This window comes from Beauveria bassiana (assembly GCF_000280675.1).
Source record: "Beauveria bassiana ARSEF 2860 unplaced genomic scaffold BBA_S00022, whole genome shotgun sequence".
Taxonomy (NCBI): domain Eukaryota; kingdom Fungi; phylum Ascomycota; class Sordariomycetes; order Hypocreales; family Cordycipitaceae; genus Beauveria; species Beauveria bassiana.
This window is the reverse complement of record NW_007930857.1, coordinates 141,367-163,575: the sequence shown is the minus strand read 5'-3', so window position 1 is coordinate 163,575 and position 22,209 is coordinate 141,367. Positions and strand designations below refer to the sequence as shown.

The following is a 22,209-nucleotide window of genomic DNA, read 5'->3' as shown; positions in this document are numbered from 1 at the left end:
GGCGACGTTTGTGCCAATCCTTGTTTTTACTGATGATATCGGTCATCGGGTCTTTGCCAAGCGACATATATATCATATATCCGCATATTTGCTCTCGTCATGTCTGTGATGGCGGCCAAGAATGGGCGTGATGTCGCCGGCATATTACCAGGTAAGGATCTTTAGCAATCTGATTCACATTTAACCTGCCTGCCTGTCTTGGGCCTACCTATGGGCTACATTTCAACACGACCCCGACTCTCCAACCTCCTCTTTGACGTCGTTTCCCCCCCCCCCCTCCCTTCCCCTCTTCACACGGTCACACACCTGGGCCCCCCATCCGTCTCGGTAACTCCTACCTGGGCCGTCCGTCTCGGTCTTCACCTGGGCCGTCCGTCTCGGTCTTCACCTGAGCCGTCCGTCTCGGTCAGCACTCGAGCGGACTGGATGGGGAAAACGTGCCGACGAGAAAGGCCAGAGGCAATGGCATGCTGCAGAGAAGAACTAGTGTGATGCAGGCGCACCACCCCTCCCTCCCCGCAAGAAAGAGGAGAGATGGATGATGATCCAGAACTAGATCGGCCGCTGCGGCCCTTGTAGTTCTAGGCGTTGTTTTTTACCTTTAGCGGCGTTGGACATGGGCGTGGTGGTGGTGGCAGGCGAGTGCCTGATTCCCATTTGCGGCTGGGCTTACTTTGACGCTCTACACTAAAAGAAAAAAAAAAAACGGCGCAGAGTCGGTCAACACTGTGCATCTCGATTGTCCAAGGGAACCTTTTTTTTTGTGCACTCTTTGGCGGCACTCATTTGTGTGCTTTTCTTTTGTTTGTTTTCTGCTGCCTACATCTGCGTTGCATCGGCTGTTACCTTGGCCCCAAAAGCTTGAGCCATCATCGACTGCAAGCTGCATGCCTGTCTGTCCACCCCCGCCCACCGGCACAAGACCAAGAACAGCACCACTTCAACAAGCCACGCACACGGACTCTTTCAAGACCAAGTCCCCCGCGTCTTTTTTGCGTTGCGCATTTTCATTTCTCTCGTCATAATACAGCCTTGTGACCCCATTTCTGACCCTATTTTTTTCTTCACACCATCATTTGCCCGGTCTTGTTGTTTTCCTTTTTGTCGTCTCGGCCCATCGACCTCCTACCCACCCCCGCGCTGGTAGGTTTCTTCCGTCTGCGTCGCTCCACTCTCCGTCTGTCACGGCCAGACTTGACAGCTCACGATACCTCGAGTGTCACCTTATCCTTTCCCCTCACCATTCTTGTTGTCCCCTTTCAATTCACAATTATTATATACAATATTACAAACCCACTGGTCGCCTGATTCTATCCCCAGCTTGGGTTTTATCCTTCACCTTACCCCTCCCATTGAACTTACTCCCATCGCCATCTCACCCCGCCATCGGCGCCTCCGATGGTCATGCCTTAGCTCACACGAGTCAAGAGTCAAGGGTGGCAAAACTCTACAACCATTCTCTGCAACGAAAATCTGGACGCTTGCTTCCGAAAACACTTGGTTCTCTTCATGTACTGTCCCTCTTGTTACAGTCAACCCACCTTCATTTACCCATTGCGCTCCTCATCATTTACATACTTCTATTCATCAATCGCCGCTCCATGCTTCATCATTCTCATTGGTCAAGCCAGCTGACAGTTTTCCTCCTTCGCAGTCGCCGCGGCCGACTTTCCGTCGTCGCCAAAGCCAATTGCTGATCCTATCCTCTCCTCCACAACGTCAGCCGCTGCCCACGAGGACACCATGATCTTTTCAGATTTCTACAAGGGCTCGCGCTCGCCCCTCGCTAGGCTGCGCAACGGCAACCCGCAACTGCCCGCCAAACTCGCCACAAACTCGCCCGATTGGGTCGGCGACGAGTACGCCGACCTGCTCAGCAAGGACAAGGCCAAGAATAAGGAGGCTGTTCGTCGTTATCTTGCTGACAAGGTGCGCGACGATTGGGGCTTTGACTGGCCCACCCAGCAGGTCACCGAGTCGTCTGTGAAACCCTCCCAACAAGAAGAGGACCAATCTGCCGGTCTCGAGACGGCCAAAGCAGACGACACGGCGGCAGAGACAACAGCCGATTCCAGTGCTACCGATGATGGCTATCAAGTCGAGGACACCGAACTCGACTCTGACGACGAATCCGTGTATAGCGTCGTCTCTGCAGACAATCTCCACTGGCGGGCCCGCGCCGAGTGGACGTCCGATATCGACGAGGATGACGATAGCTCGTCTCTCGACGACTCACAGTCCTCACTGCAACTTGCTAACGCCCGTCGAGCGAGACGTCGCCGAGCCATCCGCGAAGAGACCTCCTGGAACCCGGGGCTTGCCTGCTTCGAGGCCCGGCGCAATGCCTGGACGGGCGCAAAGACGGTGCGCGTGCGCTCCAAGCCCGTCGCCACCACACCCGTCCAACCCATATCGCCGCGCTCTCCGCGCCGCTTCTTTTTCCGCCGCAGCATGTCCAGCTCGCCGCCGAGCGCCGCCGCAGCCTTGGCGGCCGCGCACGCTGCATCCGCCGACCTCTCCGGCACGGCCTCGGACTCGTCCTCTATCCCCCACGACGAGCTGCGCAAAGTCGACTCCCACGCCGACGGCAGCACGGCCAACACACCGGCCACCTCCACCGAGGAGACGCGCACCTACCCCGTCGAGACGCTGCTGCCGCTCGCGCAGCCCATTCTACCGCCCAGCAACCCGCTGCGCGCCTCCATCACGCCCAACGTCTACCTCGCCCTCTACGATAAAGTCATCCTGCACAACCTCCAGCCCTCGTGCCCCATCAACCTCGGCGACATGCTGCGCTCCTGCGTCACGGGCTGGAAGCGCGACGGCGAGTGGCCGCCGCGGTCTACGCCCTACAACCCGCCCCCCGCGGCCAAGAAGAAGAAGAGCAGCCCCAACAAGCCTAAAAAGCCGGCTGCGCCGACAGCAGCAGCAGCAGCAGCAGCAGCACAAGCCACGGAAGCCCCCGAGGCAAAGGCGAGCCGCAGATTGAGTTTTAATTTGCTGAATCGCGACGCGGACGAGTCTCGTGCAGGAAAGGGCTTTCGAAAGAGTCTGCAGCGGGCCCTCGGCATGGGTCCTCTTCCTGGTTTTGGCGAGACTGCGTAGATAAGGGGGCAAAAAAAAACAAACCATGCGGACAGAGAGGGCGCATGTGATGACGAGAATCATGGGAGTAAACACAGCGAGTGGACGGAGTGATGATGCCTTCATTATACCCCCCCTTTTTTTATACATTTTATTATTATTACTCATTATTGTTTGCGTAGGCTGTATGAAGCTTTTGATCGGGCATGGAAGGTTGGGGTCGCTTTCCAGGAGTTTTCTTTGGTTTTTCTTTTACACCTTGTCTCTGGCAGCTTTCTTTGACATTGTTCCATTGCGGGAAAATGGTTTTTTGAATGTCTGCCTACTTTTCTTTTATTTTTGCATATACCCATAGCCGAATGAAACCTGAATCTTCCTAATTCTTGTCAACTCTGTCTTCACTTTAATTACCTGCTGAAAACCTGCTTCTTCTGCTCTTTCGGACCGAGCCTCATTTCTACCTGTGGCAGGGTTACATCACTTCAACCCGTGATCGGGCAGTGGATACGTACCAGTAATAGCAGCTCACAGACCCCAACATGTCACATCATGTATCAAACTGAACAGCAAAAAAGAAAAAGGTCATCATTCTAGGTCTCGTTCGAGAAAACCAACAGGAGACGGAACAATCTAATCTGAAAACAACTTTTCACCCGGTCTATGCACGAGCTGCTCCATGGCCTTGACAAGATCCGCCAGCAGCCCCTTGCCATGCTCCTCCCAGCTCTTGAATGTCACCACCTCGAGCACCACGCTGTTGCCGCCGTCCCTCACGTACGTTTGGACCTTCCACTCCCGCAGCGGCTCCTCGTCCGTGTACAGCGTCTCGTACTTTGTCTGCGCCTCCTCGTCCGTGTTCTCGCGCTCCTTGACGTGCGACACGTCCTGATGGCACACCGTGTCGAACCACCACTGCGCGGGACGATCGTCGCCCGGCATGCTCGCCTGCTTCTCCCACCCGAGGCCGCAATTCTCTGCAATTTCACGCAAGCTAACGGCCTCGTGGCCCGCGCTCTCGACGTGCTGCTGCTGCACAAACGCGAGCAGGTCGTTGCCGGTCCACGACGGATCGAAGCGGACTCGGAGAGGCACGTACTGCCAGCAAGGCCCCGCGATGGACTCGGCGCCCGGGAGACCGACGTTGCGGCCGCTGACAACCTCGCCAAAGACAACGTCTCGCAGGGCGCGCCGGCGCGCGAGGCAAAGCGCCCAGGTGGCCGTCGGCAGCGACGCCAGGGTCACGTCGCGCGTACGCGCGGAAATGTCCACCGTTTGCGCAATGGCGGCGTGGCGACGGTCCGTGATGGGGATGTCGGGCCGGAACGAGGTGATGGTGGACCCGGCGAGCAACTCCCGCCAGTACGGCAGGCTGGCGGGGACGGCAGTGCGCATGACGTGCGAGACGTAGGCCGAGAAGGGCACCGACGGCTCGGGCGTCTTGTCGTGGGCGTAGAGCGCCGACAGCTGCCGCAGCATGATGGGCAGGCACATTTCGTCGTACTGCGCGTGCGACATGCGGAAGACGAGGCAGCTGCGAGCCGCGGGGCGCTGCGGGTCGGCGACGTACAGCCACTTGACGAAGCTGGAGCCCAGCGGCTGCGGCTTGTCGACGTCGGCGCGGCAAATGTCCTTGGTAAACGTGGACAGGTCGACGGCGGGGTTGGTGTAGGCGAATTCCTCAAACGGTGTCTCGAGTGCGTCGAGCACGGCGGCGTAGATGCGGTCCGCACTCTCGACGTACACGGTGCGCAGGATCTCATTATGCGCGACGAGCCGCTGACAGCTCTGCCGCAGACGACGTAGGTCGACGGGACCGTCAAAGAAGATGAGCTCGTAGCGCACGGCGAAGCGCGGCTTAGAGATGGTGGCTCGCACGGTGAGCTCCTGCAGGAATCGCGTGGGCAGAACGTTGGACACAGTCCAGGATGCGTCTTGTAGCTGTGGCTTGACGACGTTGGCGAGGAACGCGCTCTTATCGTCGACGAGGCCGTCGAGCAGCTCAAAGGGCTCGGCGATGGGGGCAATGGGCGCCTCAGCGGCGGCGGCGGCGGTCGAGTCCGACGACTCATCAGTGCACTCCATGACGGCGGCCATCTCGGCGAGCGTCTTGTGGCTAAACATTTGCGCGACAGTCAGGCGGATGCCCTCGGGGCGTGCCTCGGACGCGAGCTTCATGGCCGAGATGGAGTCACCCCCGAGCAGGAAGAAGCTGTCATCGAGACCAATCTCCGTCTCCGGAGTGCGCAGGACGTGGCTCCAAAGAGCGCGGAGGCGGCGCTGGCGCTGCGACGTGGCCGACACGCGGGGCTTGCGCGCCGCCGCGGAGGCATCGGTCGAGGCCGTCAGGGAGGCCTTGTCGCCAAGAACTTGGATCTTGCCCGCGGCGTCGTACCTGGCCAGCTTGCCAGTCAGGTACAGCGCATCGGTGGGCGCGGACGGGGGAAGAAGAGCCGCGAGCCATGAGGGAACGGGCAGCGTGGAGAGGTCCTTGGGCTGGGAGGTTTGTATAGCGAGCTCGCCGATGGCGCCGACGGGAACCATCTTGCTGGCGTCGTCAGATCGCACAATGTAGGCAGCCGAGGCACCGTCATACGTCTTGACCACCGGATCCTCCTGTGCTGTAGCCACAACGTCGCGGAGCGCCGCGGCGTCATCATCGGACAGCGCACGCACGTTGCCGAGTAGGGTGGTTGTGCTCTGGGCGAGCTGCTGCGCGACGCTTTTAAACTGCGCCAGCGCGCGCCGCATGGTGCTCTTGTCGACCATTTTCGAGTCGAAGCTCGCCATGACCTGGAAGCCCTTGGGATCCATCGAGCACACGAGCATCAGCGCAAACGTATTAAACTTGAGGGCCTCGCGGGCCGCTAGATGCGGGATGAGGTTGTTGGCCGGCAGCGTGGCATCGACCTCGGGTGCGGCGGTGTCGGCGCTGGGGTGCAGCACCAGACCCGCGCGCAGCTCGCACGCCTCGCGCGCGTCGGGGCTCAGTCGCCGGATGTGCTGCAGGCCAAAGTGCTCGTGCGGGATCTGGCCGACGGTCTGCTCCTGGATGGCCTGCAGGAACTCGCCAACCTGCGCCTCGGCGTCAACGGGTACGCGAAGCGGCACCGTCGTGATCATGGGTCCCTCAATCTCGTCGACGCCCACGACGGGCGCGTTACGGCCCGTGAGCGTCTCGCCAAACACGACATCGGTGCTGTTGATGTACTGCGAGGCGACAATGGCCCAGGCGGCGCGGATCAGCGTGGCAACGGTAGCGTTCTTGGGCAGCTGCTCCAGCGGGACGTATTCCTCGAGCAGCTCGTCCGCCGCGGTCTGGTACCCCTGGTGCGGGAGCAGCGGGAACTGCAGGCGGTGGGCGCCTTCCAGCTGAGCGCGCCAGTACTTCTCCGACTCGGCGGCGTCCTGGGACAGGAGGTATTTGATAAAGTCCTTAAACTCGGACGGCCGCGACAGCGGCTTGCCGGGGTGCTGGTAGGCCTGGTTGATGCGCTCGACGACCAGGGGCATGGACCAGCCATCGTAGAGAGCGTGGTGCATGGTCAGCACAAAGGAGACGGTGCCGGCGGCCTCGTCGGTGATGATGGCGTAGCGCCAGAGAGCGGTGCCGAGATCCATGGGCGTCTCGCGGTCCGAGGCCAGGTACGCGGCCACGTTGTTGCCCGTGGTGTATTCCAGCTTGCGGTTGACGACGACCTGCATGAGCCCGCGTCTGGGCACCTGCACGATTCGCGTACGCAGAATGGGGCTGCCACGCGACGCTTCGTCGTACGCAGCCATGAGCCTCTTGGCCGTCTCGAGATCTTTGAGTACCACGACTCGCTGCGCAATGTACGCCTCCTTGACCTTGCTGGACAGCGCCATGAGACCCTCCTGGAGCGGCGTGCAAGGGTACACGTCCTCGACCTGCTCCGGCTCGATGCCGCACAGCTCTGCGACATCCTTTCGTGCGGTCTGCTCGTCCCAGCCTTCTTGCAAGAGCGAGAATGGCTTGACTTGTTCCTGTGTTGCTGATGAAATGCTCGTAGACTTGTTCGCCATGGCGGAGAGGGTAGGGTTGTTGAAGATGTCGGCGACTGTCAGTCCCAGGCCCTGTTCGCGGGCGGCGGACACGAGTTTCATGGCTCGGAGCGAGTCGCCGCCGAGGCCGAAGAAGCTGCTGGCCTTGTAGACGGGGCTCGACGATGCCAGGACAAGTTGCCAGGCGTGAGCCAGCTTCTTTTCCGCGTCTGTCTCGGGCTCCTCCTGCGGGCCCTCGTCGGCGTGCGTCGCGCCCAGCTTGGATCGTGGAATCGAGATGCCAATCTCGCGAAGCTTCTTCCGGTCCGTCTTCATGGAGACCATGGTGGGCATCGACGCGAGGGTGATGAAGGCAGCGGGGATCATGTATTTTGGTACCTTGGCACCGAGCGTAGTATCGATCTTGTCGAGCGCCGCCGACAGCTCGGGCGAGGGATCAACAAAGAGGCTGCCGTCTTGGGAGCCGACAGAAGACTTTTCGGCGAGGAAAGCCACCAGGGTAGGAGATGCATTCTCTGGCTTGATGACCTCGGCGACGACCTTGACGCCCGTGGGCAGACAGGTCTGAATGTGATGCTCCACCTCGGTCAGCTCGACGCGCTGTCCGCGGATCTTGACCTGTTGATCCTTTCTGCCTACGAATTCAATGGATCCGGAAAGGTTGTCCTCGTACCTGACAAGATCGCCCGTCTTGTACAGTCTGCCGTGTCGGCCGGCATAACAACCATGGCCTGCCGTGAGCCACGTAGGATCCTCGATGAAGACCTCGGCCGTCTTGGCCGGCTCTCCGAGGTAGCCGATGCCGACAACAGGGCCTTCAATTAGTAGCTCACCGACTTCGCCAACCGGGACAAGGACGTTGTGGTCTTCCGGATCGACCAACCACATTACGCAGCCAACACCCTTGCCGATTCCTGTAGATAAACTCGTATTGTTGTTTACTGTGCAGCCGACTGTGCACTCTGAAGGACCGTAGCCAATAATTAAATGTGTAAACTGCCTCCAAGTTGCCGCGTCGCTTCCCGACACTACTTCGCCGCCGAGACCGAGCACGTCGAGCGAAGGGATAATATCAGAATCCAAGACTCTGGCCACCGAGGGCGTCATGTGCACCATGTTGGCCTTGCTGTCGCGGATGGAGCCGCTCAAATCATTCATGCGGCCCTGCTCGGACGGGACGCAGACCTGGCCGCCGCAGGCCAGCGTGCAGAGCATGCAGTCGATGCTGACGTCAAATGCGTACGAGGGAAAGTCAAAGACGCGCGACGTCGACTTGTAGCCGACGGCCTCTGCGCGGGGAATGGCGCCGCTGGTAAAATTTTCGTGTGATATCGACACGCCCTTGGGCTTGCCGGTGCTGCCCGAGGTGAAGATGACGTACATGAGGGAGGATGAGGGTACATCGGGCAGGGGATCGGAAGATTGCTGCAGAGGCGTGTCAAAGGTGGCCTGGGAGACGGCGACGACGGTCGCGCCTGGCGCAATCTTGGCTCCCAGCGAGCTCTGCAGAGCGGATGTGACGAGCAGCTTGGCGCCCGTCTGCTCGACAATGGTCTGGAGACGAGCCTCAGGCTGGCTGGGATCTGTAAGGGAAAAGGCGGCGCCGGCCTTCATGACTGCCAGCAGCGCGACCACGGTCCACTTTGACTTTTCAAAGCAGAGCGGTACCGTGACACCAATGTCGACGCCCAGCAATCGTAGATGCAGAGCGAGCTGGGTCGACAGATGCTCCAGCTCTGAATATGTCAAGGAGCCGTCCCACGACTGGACAGCCACATCTTGCGGTCTCTGGGCGGCCTGTTCTGATATGATGTCGTGTATGCATCGCTGGATGGTTTCTGGCACGACTGCGTTCCACTGCCAGAGCTGGTCGAGGTCGCGCTCTGAGAGCAGGCTGCGTTGTTGTTGTTGCTGCTGCTGCTGCTGCTGCTGCTGCTGCTGCTGCTGCTGGGATTCGTCGTCCCGGGATCCTGTTTCTTCGGCGGCGGTGGCATCGGCGTTGACGGCGTCGCCATTTGCTCGGCCGGGGCCGTGGAGACTCGGGTCAGCTGCGTCGGGTGCTGTCTTCTGCGCGCCGCTCCCGGCGGGAATGATGTCGACAGCGAGGGGCCCTCCGCCGCCATGGTCGTCGATGCTGAGCATTACGAAAAAGTGTGAATGGGAAGAATCCCACGGCGTCTGGGAAAAAAAATTGGTGGTGTGCCGTTTTATTGGCCGAAAGCTACGGGCAGCGTCGCGCGGGTAGCAGAGTTATCGGTTGGACAAGCCGTATAGGGTTGCGGTTGGGTGTCAATGACGTTGCAGTACGTGTACATGCATGCAGCTTAGATATATATGTATCTGAGGACTTTTTTTCCTTGTCCTTTGGGCTGCACGTCTCAGTTGTAAAGAGCTGGGAGGTGGGATGTGCCCATGAGATGTAGTTGGGCTGTCAAGGCAATAAAGGTAGCCAGCCTACTACAAGTACCGGCCAATGGAGCTCCATTGCGATGCATGTTCGGTATTACTTGCTGGATATCGAGCGGAACCCGTCGAAACTTGCCCGACAGTGGATAATCAGAGGTATTTTCTGCTAGTGTGTTGCGAAGCCAGCAAGTACTGCCGCCAATGGGCTTCTTTTGTACGAGAGTCCCTCTAAGGAGGAGGCGGCATTGGGGGGTCATGGTCAAACCGGAGACGATGTGGTAAATAGAGGAGCGAAGCAAAAGCGAAATACAAGCGTGACCGCAAGCTGCGTGTCCACTAGGGTCGCGCCTGATGGAGAAGCAGCGGGGTGAAGAAGGCGGGTTGACCAGAAGTCAGTTGTGAGAGAGAATGAAGAAGCAGCTTCAACTGTCGAAGCTTGGTGGGATGTGAGGGGTGTGGGCAGTCGGAAGCTGAGGGGGAAGGAAGGGAGAGGAGCAAGAGGAGCAAGAGGAGCAAGAGGAAGGAGCAAGAGGGGTACAAAGATGGAGCTTCAAGGATACAAGTCGAGGTACAAGACCGAAAGAGGCATGTACTTGCGGATCAGATAATAATAAAGGGGATCCATCCAGCCGGGTGCGCGCACAGTTCTCTTCTCCACCAGAACAGGCTATTTTATGAATGTAGTTAGGTAGTTGGGCCCGTCAACGAATGCAGGCCGCACATTTGCAAACCACATGTCAGAAGTACATGGACGGAACATGCCTGGGACCAGTCCAGGCCGGCATAAGTAGTCTTGTGTTCGCCGGGATAAGAGTGAGCCGCGCGCAACGCCATGTCGAAAAGAGACGTCCCCGGCTACTGTTGCTTCGTCGGAGCAGAGAGGTATGAAACGAGGCAAAATAGCAAACTTTTGCTGTCCATTATATTCCCGAGTCGAAATTATCAATAGACAAGAGATGGCGGGCTATGGCGTCAGCATCAGCATCGGCGCCTTGTTTGCAGCAACAAACTAGTTATTAGGTAACAAAACAACTGGACCTGTTGGCCCCGCTTCCACCACCGTGTCCAATCTTATCAATCTCGGTTAATTTGATTTCTTTTCTCTTTTTTTATTAACTCCTTTTTTTCTTCTTTACTTAAATTTTCTTTTCCTCCGAGCTGCTGTCCGAGCTGGAGCCTCAGGACAACACTCCACCAAGCCAGAGAGTCATGCCAGGATATACCCCCTCCCCTGCAAGGCGAAATCGCATCTTGGTCGTCGTGCCTTGCAGGAAACATGTTCTGGTGCAACAACGGGCTGCGCGTTATACCTGTAACCCGGCCATGTCCCGCAATCCGGCAGTCGAAAAGATTCGGCCCCCCCCCTTCAGTCATCTTTGAAATGCTCTTGGAGGGGTTGATGAGGGGCATTCTGCTATTGATGACGAGGGAGCCAACTTGGACCACGCACCCACTTGAAGTAGCGTGGAATTCCTCACAAGCCATGGCGCTGCCGAGACGATCCCTCGACGCCATTTTTGTGCCAAGTTGTCGATGAGGTATTTTCCATATTTTTTTTCTTTACTTTTTTTTTATAAACTTGGTTTCATCTTCATGTATACTTAGGGCGGTCCGAAGACCGGCCATAACATGCCGTAATACGTGGTACTGCAGCCACCAGCACGTTTATTTTTTGTGCTTACCGTTACGAACGGGGCCGCGTTACACAGGCGACCCCCCACACCCCCCCCCCCCCCCATCCTGTCCACATACTGCGCTAGCCCATCTTATCTGATGATCTGATTAGATGGTACTTGCAAAAAAAGCTGAACCTGAGCCCCAATACCGCCGACGGGCCTCGGAGGTCCGCTTGCTGTAACCCCGTGGGATTTCGCTATTTTTCTTGGCCCCAGAAATAGAGTTTTGTTATTCTTTACCCGCGGACCATTTTTTTTTTCAGTCATGTCGGAATGTGGCCCCCCGGCAGTGGTGAGCGCCAGGCGTCGACGGTTCCATGCAACCCACCTTGACACGGAAGAACACATAAACAGGGTATTCGACATCCTTTGCGCATGGACTAGTCGTTTGAAGACAGTAGCCTATGAAGAATAGTAGACTGTAGCCATCGTCGTTGCGCCACATCCGTTGATCGTTAATACTAGTGACGTCCCAGTCATATACTAGCGCTCCATCTCTCTGCCCCGTGCTTCGCAGCCTGTCTTGTAAACTGCAGATATATCCCCGTGACAGTTTCTGGAAGAAAAGATCATGACACCAGTAACGACAAAGACGATTCGGCCAGAAGTGCCTCCCGAGACGGAGAAGCTCTCGCTGCTCCACGGCCCAATCGACCCTCCTCTGGTCGACCTGACGCTCGGGGAGCTTCTGGAGCTGCAGACGTACCAGCACGGCACGCACGAGTGCCTCGTCATCCCGTGGACGGGCGCGCGCTGGACGTACAATGACCTGAACCAGCAGTCGTCGTGGCTGGCGCACGCGCTCCTCGACCTGGGCATCGGCGTCGGCGACCGCGTCGGCATCATGGCGGGCAACTGCGAGCAATACGCCGCCGTCTTCTTCGCCGCGGCCAAGATTGGCGCCATTCTTGTTATTCTGAACAACACCTACACACCGACCGAGGCCATGTACGGCATCCAGTTCTCCGAGTGCAAAGTCGTCTTCACCACGCGCAAGATTGGCCGCATGGACAATACGCGCCTGCTGGGCGACCTGGACAACCTGGACCGAGGCCCCAAGGTGGTCATGCTGCGGGGCGAGTCCGCCAACTATGCTACCTATGACGATTTGATCGAGTCTGCCATGGGAAAGAGCCACGAGAAGCTCTACGAGGCGATGCGGCGCGTGAGCCCGCATCAAGTTGTGAATCTGCAATTCACAAGTGGCACCACGGGTCTTCCCAAGGCTGCCATGTTGACACACCAGTATGTTTGCTTTTCATTTCATGACTGGGCAGGAAACTTGCCACAAAAAAAAAAAAAAACTAACGGTTCTTGCTTAGCAATCTCGTCAACAACTCTCGTTTCATTGGTGACCGTATGCGTCTCACATCAGCCGATGTTCTCTGCTGCCCGCCGCCTCTTTTCCATTGCTTTGGCCTTGTCCTCGGGCTCCTCGCCATTGTCACGCACGGCGGCAAGATTGTGTACCCTGCCGAGGTGTTTGACATTGCCGCCACTCTGCGCGCCATCTCGGACGAGAACTGCACGGCCGTCCACGGCGTGCCCGCCATGTTTGACTCGCTCTTCCAGGCCGAGTTCCCGGCCAACTTCCGCTGCGACCGGCTCCGCACGGGCATCATTGCGGGCGCGCCGGTGCCGCGGTATCTGATGGAGCTGCTGGTGGAAAAGTTTGGCATGACCGAGTTTACGTCGAGCTACGGGCTCACGGAAGCGAGCCCGACGTGCTTCAACGCCTTTACCGACGACAGCATCGACACGCGGCTGACGACGGTGGGCACGCTCATGCCGCACGCGCACGCCAAGATTGTGGACCGCGACGGCAACATTGTGCCCGTGGGCGTGCGCGGCGAGCTCTGCATCGGCGGCTACCAGCTGCAGGCCGGCTACTGGAACAACTCGGCCAAGACGGCCGAGGTCATGGTGCGCGACGCGACGGGCGTGCTGTGGCTGCACACGGGCGACGAGGCCGTCTTTGACGAGCACGGCTACTGCTCCATCACGGGGCGCTTCAAGGACATTATCATCCGCGGCGGCGAGAATATATACCCGCTCGAGATTGAGGAGCGTCTCCTGGCGCACCCGGCCATCTCCCGCGCCATCGTCGTCGGCCTCAAGAGCAATCACTATGGCGAAGTCGTCGGCGCGTTTCTTGAGCGCGCCCCGACGGCGGCAAAGAAGCCCTCGGACCAGGAGCTGCGCGACTGGGTGCGAAAGCGCCTCGGCGGGCACAAGTCGCCCGCGCACCTGTTTTGGCTCGGCGAGGGCGGCGTCCCGGCCGACGTGCCGCTGACGGGCAGCGGCAAGGTGAAGAAGTTTGAAATGGCAAAGCTTGGAGATGAGCTGCTTCGTAAAGAGACGCCTGTTGCCAAGTTGTAGAGTGGAAGTCGGTGCTGCCAAGAAGATACAAGTGCGGCTGATTTGACTAGCGAGATCCAGCCGTCTGGTAAAAAGTTTAGACATTTAGACGTGTGATTTAAAGTTTAGAAATATATGATTGGTACCTTTTTTTTATTCTTTTTTTATTTTTATTTTTTTGGCGCAGTCTATTTGCCATGTTTACTGTTTGCTTCTGACTGCTCAACGCAATAAACTTCATATCTAGGATCCAACCTCCATTTTTCACAACACACGTTACAGCCCAATGCCAACCAAACATTTACAATTTAGGTACAAGACCAATATTCACACCGCCAACGGCCTTTTCCTGGGCGCCCAGCGGACACAGCTGGAAGAAGCGGACGCGAGGGCAGCGCACCAGGGCGCTGCGCTTGTGCGGCAAGTCGACAAACTTTTCGAGGCCAAAGCCGTGAATCAAGTCGTACATGACGGGGATGGCATTGGTGTCCTTGGGCTCGCCAACCACCCACATGGTTCGCGGGTCGTCGAGGAAGAGATAGTGCATCAGACTGCTCCACCAGGCCGTGACGCGGTGAGGGCCGCGAAACTTGACGTCGCCGACGAGGGAGTGGCGGCCGCGGTCATAGTCTTGGGCGTCATAGTAGCCACCGAGTCGGTCCTCCTGCCCATTCATGTTAGTTCCAACCTGAGCCGCAAATGCTAGTATCAATATATAGAAGAAAGAAAGCAAGTTGACAAACCTTGGCCCAGTAAATCTCGAAATACGCAAAGTAGGCATCATCCCACTTGGCGAGAAGGGCAACCTGGTGAGGGTCTTCGTGAATCTTGCGGAGATACTCGCGGTGCTGCTCCAGCGTGCCCGTCTCGTTCCAGCCCTGCGACACGCGGGGATCGTTTTGCCACTCGTGGAAGAGTCGGAGATGCTCGGCATCGGTGTAGTCGACCGAGACCATGGAAAACGTCTCCTTCAGATGCGGCACCCACCGGCTATAGATGACGGCACCGGGCGCCGGCTTAGCGGGCCGAATCGGGTGCAACGACTGCTGGTAGCGGTCCGGGTCCTGGGGATCACCGGCCGAGGCGACGGTGATTGTGTGCTGCAGCGGCGTGGTAGGGAACTGCGACAGCGGCGTCGACGCGGGCAGCGAAGACGGCGACGCATCCGGGCACCACACGGGACGCGGGCCAAATGGCGACCCGGCACCCTGCCAAAAGGTGCTGCGCAGGACGACGACAGTGCTGCTCGTCTCCGTGGTGGCCTGCTCCGGCGCAGCCGCCTGGCTCTTGGGCGGCGGCGGCGGGTGCGCGATGCCGAGCAGCACCTCGCGCAGCTGCTGCGACAGCACATCGGCGCCGGGGCCGCTCAGCTGCAGACGGACCAGCTCCATGCCGGGCCGCACGGTAAAGAGCACGTACAGCAGCAGCCACGCCTGCGCGAGCGTTGGCGCCGCTGCGTCGCTCTCCCAGCGGACGTCGGAAAAGGGCGAGCGGCGGGAGCGCGCCCAGAGGCTGTTGTTGGCCGACGCGGGAAGCTCGCTCGACTTGAGGTCTGCGGGCGCGGAGAAGCGCACATGCGGCGCGTGAAGCGCAAAGGGAAGCGGCTGCACCGTGGAGCCCTCTTTTGGGTGCAGCTGGAAGAGCTTGTCGTCGCTGCGCTGGACGGTGTACTCGGTCAAGTACGGGTGCGGCAGCTTGAGGACGGTGTCGGTGGGCGCGAGGCTCGCGAGGTCGATGATGCCCGCCATTGTGTGAGTGTTTTTTTTTTTCCTTCTGCCGTCGACTTTGTAGCTATATGTCAGAGTCGTTGTTGCCGGGTTTGAAAACTAAGATCTGGGTTTGAATTTTGATTTGGCAAGGAAGAAACACAAGGAATGGTGATGTAAGTTGGAGATAGCAGGAAAGCGTTTAATTCAGCCGGCTACTTGAAGTGAGACCCCCCCCAAAGACACACAGACAGGCTTTACAGTATAGTACATGGTTACCGTCGGCCGCCAAAAAAAGACAGAAAAACATAATTAGGCCTGCTGAACCTGGGCAAGGTTTGTCCTCCCGTGTCCGATGCAAGGATCAACAAAGAGGCAAGTCCATGCCCCCCCGGAGGTGAGTGCAAGCTGCGCTAACAGCTAGCGGTTGGAGAGAGACCACTCAGCTGGAGAAGGCGGAGGATTGCGTTTTGCAGTACTCCGTAGTTAGTAGTTAGTAGTTGGTAGGTTAGTGTAAATGGATGGGCGTGTTGGAGTCAAAATCACACGCCCCCATGGGTCCCATAGGTCCCGTAGGTAGCCCCTCCATCGGACATGCTGGGATTGCGGCATAATAAACAACCAAATAAGCAAGTCTGTCACAAAGGAACGGAAACCCCCTTGCAAGTACCTGTACTTGGGAGACTTTGTAGGTCGGTCGACCTCCGAGCAAAGGAGCGAGGCGTCTGGTATTACTACAGTCTACAGTACATCTACACTGTGAATGCTGGGCTTTTACCCCAGACTTGACAGAATCTTACACAAAGGAAATGAAGATTTTAGTGTTAAACGCCAAGTTTTTGGGTTTATCAACTTGCAAGATACTGATAGAGTGCCGCCAGCCGCATTTTGTGTCGAGATTGGCCCTAGATTTCATTAGTCGCTGATGAATGCCGATGCTCGGCCGAGGCCTCGCCTGCGGATCTGATAAAAAAAATTTCTCGGGACACACCGGCACCACCATTGTTTTCGGCGGTCCGTCCATCGCACCCACAGCGCCGCCCGCTCTGCTCCGTGACGGCAAGATGCAATTCGTTGCTCGAATACGCCAGTTATTATGGGCAAGTTTTGGAATTCACAGTCGCTCCACTTCGTTGTCTGATGCAAAATGAAAATAAGAAAAATAAAATAAAATAAAAATAACAAATTGATAAAATACAATGAGAATAACTTTGCTCCCGCTTGCCATCTCCTCGGCATGTGGGTGGGCTCGTTCCAGTAACGCCAGGGCTTCCGCAAAGTGGCATCTACCCTGACCTCATTTTTCTTGCCTGCAGTCTTGGCTCTATTCCACTTTTCATCTAGCGACGGCAGCTGTGCTCTATATCAAGGGGTCCAGAATTTGATTCTTTGCTCTTGGAGTTGCCATGGTTTCCGGCAACGAATATGATGCAAGCCCTGGAGAATACGGTGAGGCATTGCGCGCCGAAAGCACAACATTTGCAAATCTTGCCCGATTCGAACCCCTCTCGTGCTGTCTAGCATTTATCCAGGTTTGTGGCTTGCCTAGGGTTGTGGCCTGTCTAAATGTTAGGCTATAGCGCGCCATGATCTCAAAGTACATCTCAAGGACTCTTGATGCATAAGTAGGCGTAGGCAGCTTGTCAGAAATCCGAGCACTATCCATTTACTTGTACGAGTGCAATATCTACTATTTGCCAGTGTCAACGAACACTAAATGTTACTTTTGTCTTCAAGGCTGTGTTATCGTTGTTGCAGCGCGAAACTATTCCATTCGAGCATGATTCGACATTTTCCACATGACGACACTCTTCTGCCAGACTTGAAAGAGGACAAGACCCCTCACAATCCGGGTCTTCTACTTTTCGCACTATTTTCCCAGTGTTTAGTCTCTTCTAGCGACTTTGACAGGGGATTGTAGCCGTGGTCTGTCGATCATGCCGTCTGACACCCCGCCGTTCTGGGTCTACTGCGATACAACGCTGTTGGTGTACAAACAAGCAGGAGAGGAGGAAGAAGAACAAGATGAACTGGCCAGAAGATTCACATGCAAACCATGATGCCAAGTCTCCATCAGCAAAGTCCAGATTTAAGAACAAGAGCACCTCTTTGCCGTCTACACCCTCGTCTGGATGATTCATGTCGTCGACTTGATGTAGACGGCCCTCTCTGCACAATTCCTTGTACTTTTACCGCTCAATGCCATTTCAACATTGTAAATTGTGAGTCGCCATGACACTTTTTTGTTCTAGGACCGCATGGAAAATTGAAAACCCGCCAACTCCGAGACCGATAAAACATCAATGCCGGAATCATAGTACCACCAATCATCTCAAGACTAGAGGCGACTCATTAAGCCTCCACCACGGTCTCTTTTTTTCCGCCCAGCTGCATGGACTCCCAGCAAACTAAAAAAAAAATCATGTCAGTCAATGTCCTGAATTCAGAGTGGAGGATGTACAAATCAACTTACTGTCAAAGCCCAAGTCGTCGCGGAAATAGGCCTTCATGACATCTGGGCCCGAGACGGTGCCGCTTTCCGGGCCGGAGGCGACTGCCGTGTTGCCGACGGCAAGGCCGATGCACACGGGAAATTCTGTGAATTCACTGTACTTGGGCTGGTGGCCGCCGGGAACGCGGTCGCGCAGAATGGTCTGGTGAATGTTGTAGGCGGCGTAGTGGCCGCCGTGCATGGCGCCGCCACAGCGCTTGATGCCGCTCCACTTGGCGACATCACCAGCGCAGAAATGGTAGTCGGCGTTGGGGGTACCCTCGGCGAGAGTGAGGCTGCAATTGTTTTAGAAATGGAAGGATATAAAAGGGGGGCGGAAAGAGGTGAGATTGGCAACGTACTTGGGGTTTATCTTGACAAGTTGATTCTCATCTAGAGCTGTAGTGGGCATATAAGTGGCGGTCGACGTGGGCTGCGAAACAGCCATGATAATCTCGCTAGCGGTCATCTTGTGGCCGTTGGTAAACTCGACATCGTACTTGGTGCTGCCATCCGTCGTCTCGACGCGGGTCGACTTGCTGAGACGGTGGTTCAGGAGGACGTTTACGCCAGCCTCGCGCAGCAGCGCCAGCGTCGTGTCCTTGCACTCGTCGGAGAGGCCCTCGGACGAGAGCAGCTTGTCGCGCGAGTGCACGAGCGTCACGTCAATGGCCGGGTGGACGACCTTGAGCTCGCCGGCCATCTCGATGCCGACGGCGCCGCCGCCGACGACGACGACGCCGTGCTGGGCGTTGCTGACGGCGTGGACGTGCTCGCCGGCCTCGACCAGGTACTGCTTGCGCGAGAGCGACTGCGGCACGGTGGGCCAGACGCGGCGGAGGCCGGTCGCGGCGACGAAGAAGTCGTAGGCATGCTCGGTGGCGACCTTTGTCACGGCGTCGAGGGTGGTGACCGTCTTGGACACGCAGTCGACGGCGGTGACGGAGCCAATGACGACCTTGAGGTTGGGCACCTGCATGCTGGGAATGTCTGCGTACTTGATCCAGGCCTTTTTGGCGTATTCGTTGTCGGCGAGGGCCAGCGGGGAGCCAATGAGGTGGTCTAGTGGGTGTTAGACGCGCCGTCGCGCTTTTGGACTTGTAGATTGGTTTTGCGGGTGGGACTTACACCATCCGTCTCGCTCATCAGCGAGGGTTATTTCAATGTCCAGCTTTTCAAAGCCGGGGACGTGAGGGTAAGGCTCGGTAGCCTGACGAGGGCTGGCACCGGAGCTCAGATCGAGCAGGTTCATGGCAGCCGAGAGGCCGGCATAGCTGCCGCCGGCGATGAAGATGCGCACCGGCGCAGGTGTTGACGAAACGGAACTCATTCTGTGTTGTAAATCTGTCGACGGTTGGGCGGCGGCGGCGGCGGCGGCGGCGGCTGTACGAGGAGGAGGAGAAGTGGTGAAGAAACGGAATTGTTGGGGCGGCGGACGCGGGCAAGGACGACGGCGCAGAGGGTAGTTGAGCGGCAGTCCGCGGTGTGGAGCGGGGAGCGTCTGACGTTTGGTGGAGAAGATGGAGGAGGATGAGGAGAAGAGGCTGGTGTAACGAGACGAGGACAGCGAGGCAAGAGTCGTGGTGGCTTTGGAAGAGGCAGCGGCGTGACGTGCAGCGAGGGGGGAGAGGTGGCGGATGGTGTTTATGCTAAAAAAGGTGCGTGTCACACAGGGAGCAGCCATGGGGGAGGGAAAGGAAAAGCAAAAGCGAAAGGGGAACTTTTGGGGGAGCTGTTTATGCGCGTATTGAACGAGAGCAAATGTATATGAGCGCCACGGAGGGGAAGGACATGTGGGCAATATACGGCAATCTGTGCTACTAACTGTTGCCTACAGAGTCTATGGTGCAAAGGCATCATTTGGGGGGGGGAAGCTGCAAGCACGGGCAACACAGCCTCGAAAGCTGATATTATTGTATTCTGACGGAAGTTTCGGAGTGAAACTCGGAAACGCGAAACAGAATGAATAACATTGTGGGAGCTCACGAAACGGGAGGCCGTCGTGTTTGTGGAAGCGCAGCTCAAAAAAAAAAAAAAAAAAAAAAAGGTAAAATACGGGGAGCTGCCCGTTATCTGATCCGTGTCGGCCGGCCGGAACCAAGGCCTCGGATCAGCCGCTGTCTTGTGGCCGAGAGCGTCGGGTACGGCATTGGGAAGGGACATGAAGGAGGGGGCGCCATGTACAGTCCCCGCGTGCTCTGAATTGTGTGTGTGAGTGTGTGAGACAGAGAGAGGTCAGAAAAAAAATGCTGTCCATTCATCTGTTGTTTTCTGTGGTGCGACCCGGATATGTACGACTTGACCCGCAGTGAATAATGTTTGATCAGATAATTCGGTACATGTATACTTTGGAATTGGGTGGGCGGCCAAAAAAAGTTTGATCAGATAAGAAAATGCTCGGATAAAAGGCGGAGGGAGTTACTGAGTGCTGCGGCAGGCGCAAAAAAAAAAAAAAAAAAAAAAGTTGCTGAGATAAGCAGGAAAACCTGGATCAGATAAAACTCGGTATCCGAGAATATTTTGATCAGATAACAAGCCCCGGCACGCATGGGCGCTTGAGGAGGACAGAAACAACAGACCGCCCAGACAAGTCTTTGCCAAGCTCGTCCAAAATAAAATTTAAGAAACACGGAGAGGGGCTGGTCCATGGACACGGTTCTTAATAGATTAGTAGTCGCTATATTATCAAAGGCCATATTTATAATGTCGCAGATGAAAAAAAGCGAATCTCATAGACCCGAGAAATGAGCCATTTTGCAACACGTCGTTGCCCAGGCCGGTGAGGTACCACGTGCCAAGACTTGGTGTGAGGAAAAAATTATCTGATGCCCCACCAGCTCAAGCCTCACCACTTCAAGCTTCCAGCATAACATGACTTTTTGTATTTGTGTTTTTGCATTTGGGGGTTTCGGACGTATTTATAAGAATAATGATACTGTTTGTCTTTGGCTCTAATAACGACCATATAACTTGGTTAATGCATCAGTCCAGCTTTGAACTGCAGCAGTTCATCCATTCTTCGTCTCCCATGACACCTTCACCCCTCTCCACTCCCCCCTTGCTTATACGCCCACTCTCTCTCTTTCTCTCTGTACTCTGCCAATCGTTTCTGCTTTCTGCTTTCTGCTTGACCGTTCGCTTTTCTGCCCCGCTCACATGCACCACGTATGTACGTACATAACTTTGCCCATTCTCGACCTCCTTGCCTTCTTTCTCGCCTCCATCGTCCCCGTTTAGCACTGCGGAGACTTGACCAAGGGGTGCGCATATCGCGCTCGAAAAAAATAATAATAAAGAAGTAAAAAGAGAGACTAGCTAGATACTTGTAGAGGCCCCCAAAATACCTTTGCCCGAGGATCCAGTTACTTTACAACTGCCAGCCCCGTTATTGCAGCCAGTGACCAGCATCTTTGATCCTGGCAACTGGCAAATTCGACAACCCTACCTACCGTCTTTTCCCATCTTTTTTTTTTTTTTGCCCAGACTCAGCTCCCGATTCTTACAAATCTTTGAAATCTTGTGCAGCACCCGCAAGTTCCGTTGTACCCTTCTATTGCCAGTGCGTGCTTTGCCTTGCTCACCCTTTTTTTGCCTGTCTGCCTGCGGTGGCAATCATAAATACAATATCCAGCCAAGGGTCATCTTAGTAGCTGTCGTCATTTCACTTCCTTTTCCCTTTCCCTCTCTCCTCCTTTGCCAGGCCGACCATTTTATGCAGGTTCGGAGCGAGCCGAGAGTACAGCTGTCATTTCCGTGTTTGATCTCCCCCTGTTTTTCTGCCATTATTGTTTGTAGCCAGCCTTTGCTCGCCCTTCGAGCCCACTCAGCGTTGATTTGTCCTTCTTTTTGCCTTTTTTGTTTTCCTTCTTTCGTGTCAAAGACATTGAATTGAGGGCACCTCGGATCATGACGGCGGATTCTTTTTGAATACCCAGAACCCATTCAAAACCGCTATTGAATAAGCCGCAGCTATGGCTGTTGACCCGACCAACACCACCTCTGCGCCAAGGCCGCCGTCGCCTGCGCAGGAACCGCCACCGTCTGCGTCCGAGTCTGCACCGTCTGCGTCCGAGTCTGCACCGTCCGCGCCAGAATCCTCATTGCCCGCGCCGGAACCTTTGCCGTCTGCACCGGAGACCTCCTCTTTGTCTGCGCCGGACCAGCAGCCCGCGTCCGATCAGCAGCCCGCAAGCCAAGGCCACGACGCCGCCGCGAACAACGCCCAGCCCGTGCCATCCCAAGACGGACAACCCTCGCCATCCCAAGATGGTCAACCCGCGCCAGCCCAAGATGGCCCATCCGTGCCAGTTGCTGATGCCGCAGGTGCTATACCGCTTCCACCGCTCCATGGATCTTCGGCAACTCCAGCTGAGCCTCCAAAAGCTGTCCCAGACCAAGAAGAGCCCGACGCGGCACCTGTCGAGCCGATAGCAACACGAAAAGAAGCTGTATGCATTCCTTCGTTCTC

General features: G+C 56.6%; 6 protein-coding genes across 6 annotated transcripts in view; 3 read left to right on the top strand and 3 right to left on the bottom strand.

Annotated features, from left to right (window-relative positions):
* Positions 1–99: 99 nt before the first annotated feature.
* On the top strand, positions 100–3,105 carry BBA_06998 (ATROPHIN-1 protein; the record flags this gene model as incomplete). Its single annotated transcript, XM_008602095.1, has 2 exons — positions 100–151; positions 1,655–3,105. The coding sequence occupies 2 exons, from the start codon at positions 100–102 to the stop codon at positions 3,103–3,105; spliced, it is 1,503 nt and encodes a 500-aa protein (XP_008600317.1).
* A 609-nt stretch (positions 3,106–3,714) lies between these two features.
* Positions 3,715–9,246, bottom strand: BBA_06997 (AMP-binding enzyme; the record flags this gene model as incomplete). Its single annotated transcript, XM_008602094.1, has 1 exon — positions 3,715–9,246. One exon carries the CDS (start codon positions 9,244–9,246, stop codon positions 3,715–3,717), a length of 5,532 nt encoding a protein of 1,843 aa, XP_008600316.1.
* A 2,511-nt stretch (positions 9,247–11,757) lies between these two features.
* BBA_06996 (AMP-binding enzyme) lies at positions 11,758–13,565 on the top strand (the record flags this gene model as incomplete). The annotated part of the gene is made up of 2 exons (XM_008602093.1): positions 11,758–12,431; positions 12,509–13,565. The coding sequence occupies 2 exons, from the start codon at positions 11,758–11,760 to the stop codon at positions 13,563–13,565; spliced, it is 1,731 nt and encodes a 576-aa protein (XP_008600315.1).
* Positions 13,566–13,845: 280 nt separating this feature from the next.
* Positions 13,846–15,292, bottom strand: BBA_06995 (aerobactin siderophore biosynthesis protein iucB; the record flags this gene model as incomplete). The annotated part of the gene is made up of 2 exons (XM_008602092.1): positions 13,846–14,208; positions 14,288–15,292. The coding sequence occupies 2 exons, from the start codon at positions 15,290–15,292 to the stop codon at positions 13,846–13,848; spliced, it is 1,368 nt and encodes a 455-aa protein (XP_008600314.1).
* Positions 15,293–17,602: 2,310 nt separating this feature from the next.
* BBA_06994 (putative apoptosis-inducing factor (AIF)) lies at positions 17,603–19,425 on the bottom strand (the record flags this gene model as incomplete). The annotated part of the gene is made up of 4 exons (XM_008602091.1): positions 17,603–17,658; positions 17,724–18,037; positions 18,104–18,803; positions 18,870–19,425. 4 exons carry the CDS (start codon positions 19,423–19,425, stop codon positions 17,603–17,605), a joined length of 1,626 nt encoding a protein of 541 aa, XP_008600313.1.
* Positions 19,426–21,712: 2,287 nt separating this feature from the next.
* Positions 21,713–22,209, top strand: part of BBA_06993 (ABC transporter) — a gene marked incomplete at both ends in the record, with an annotated part of 8,820 nt that continues 8,323 nt past the window's right edge. The window contains one exon of the mRNA XM_008602090.1: positions 21,713–22,189. Coding sequence (XP_008600312.1) covers positions 21,713–22,189 — 477 coding nt within the window. The remainder of the gene's footprint in view (positions 22,190–22,209) is intronic.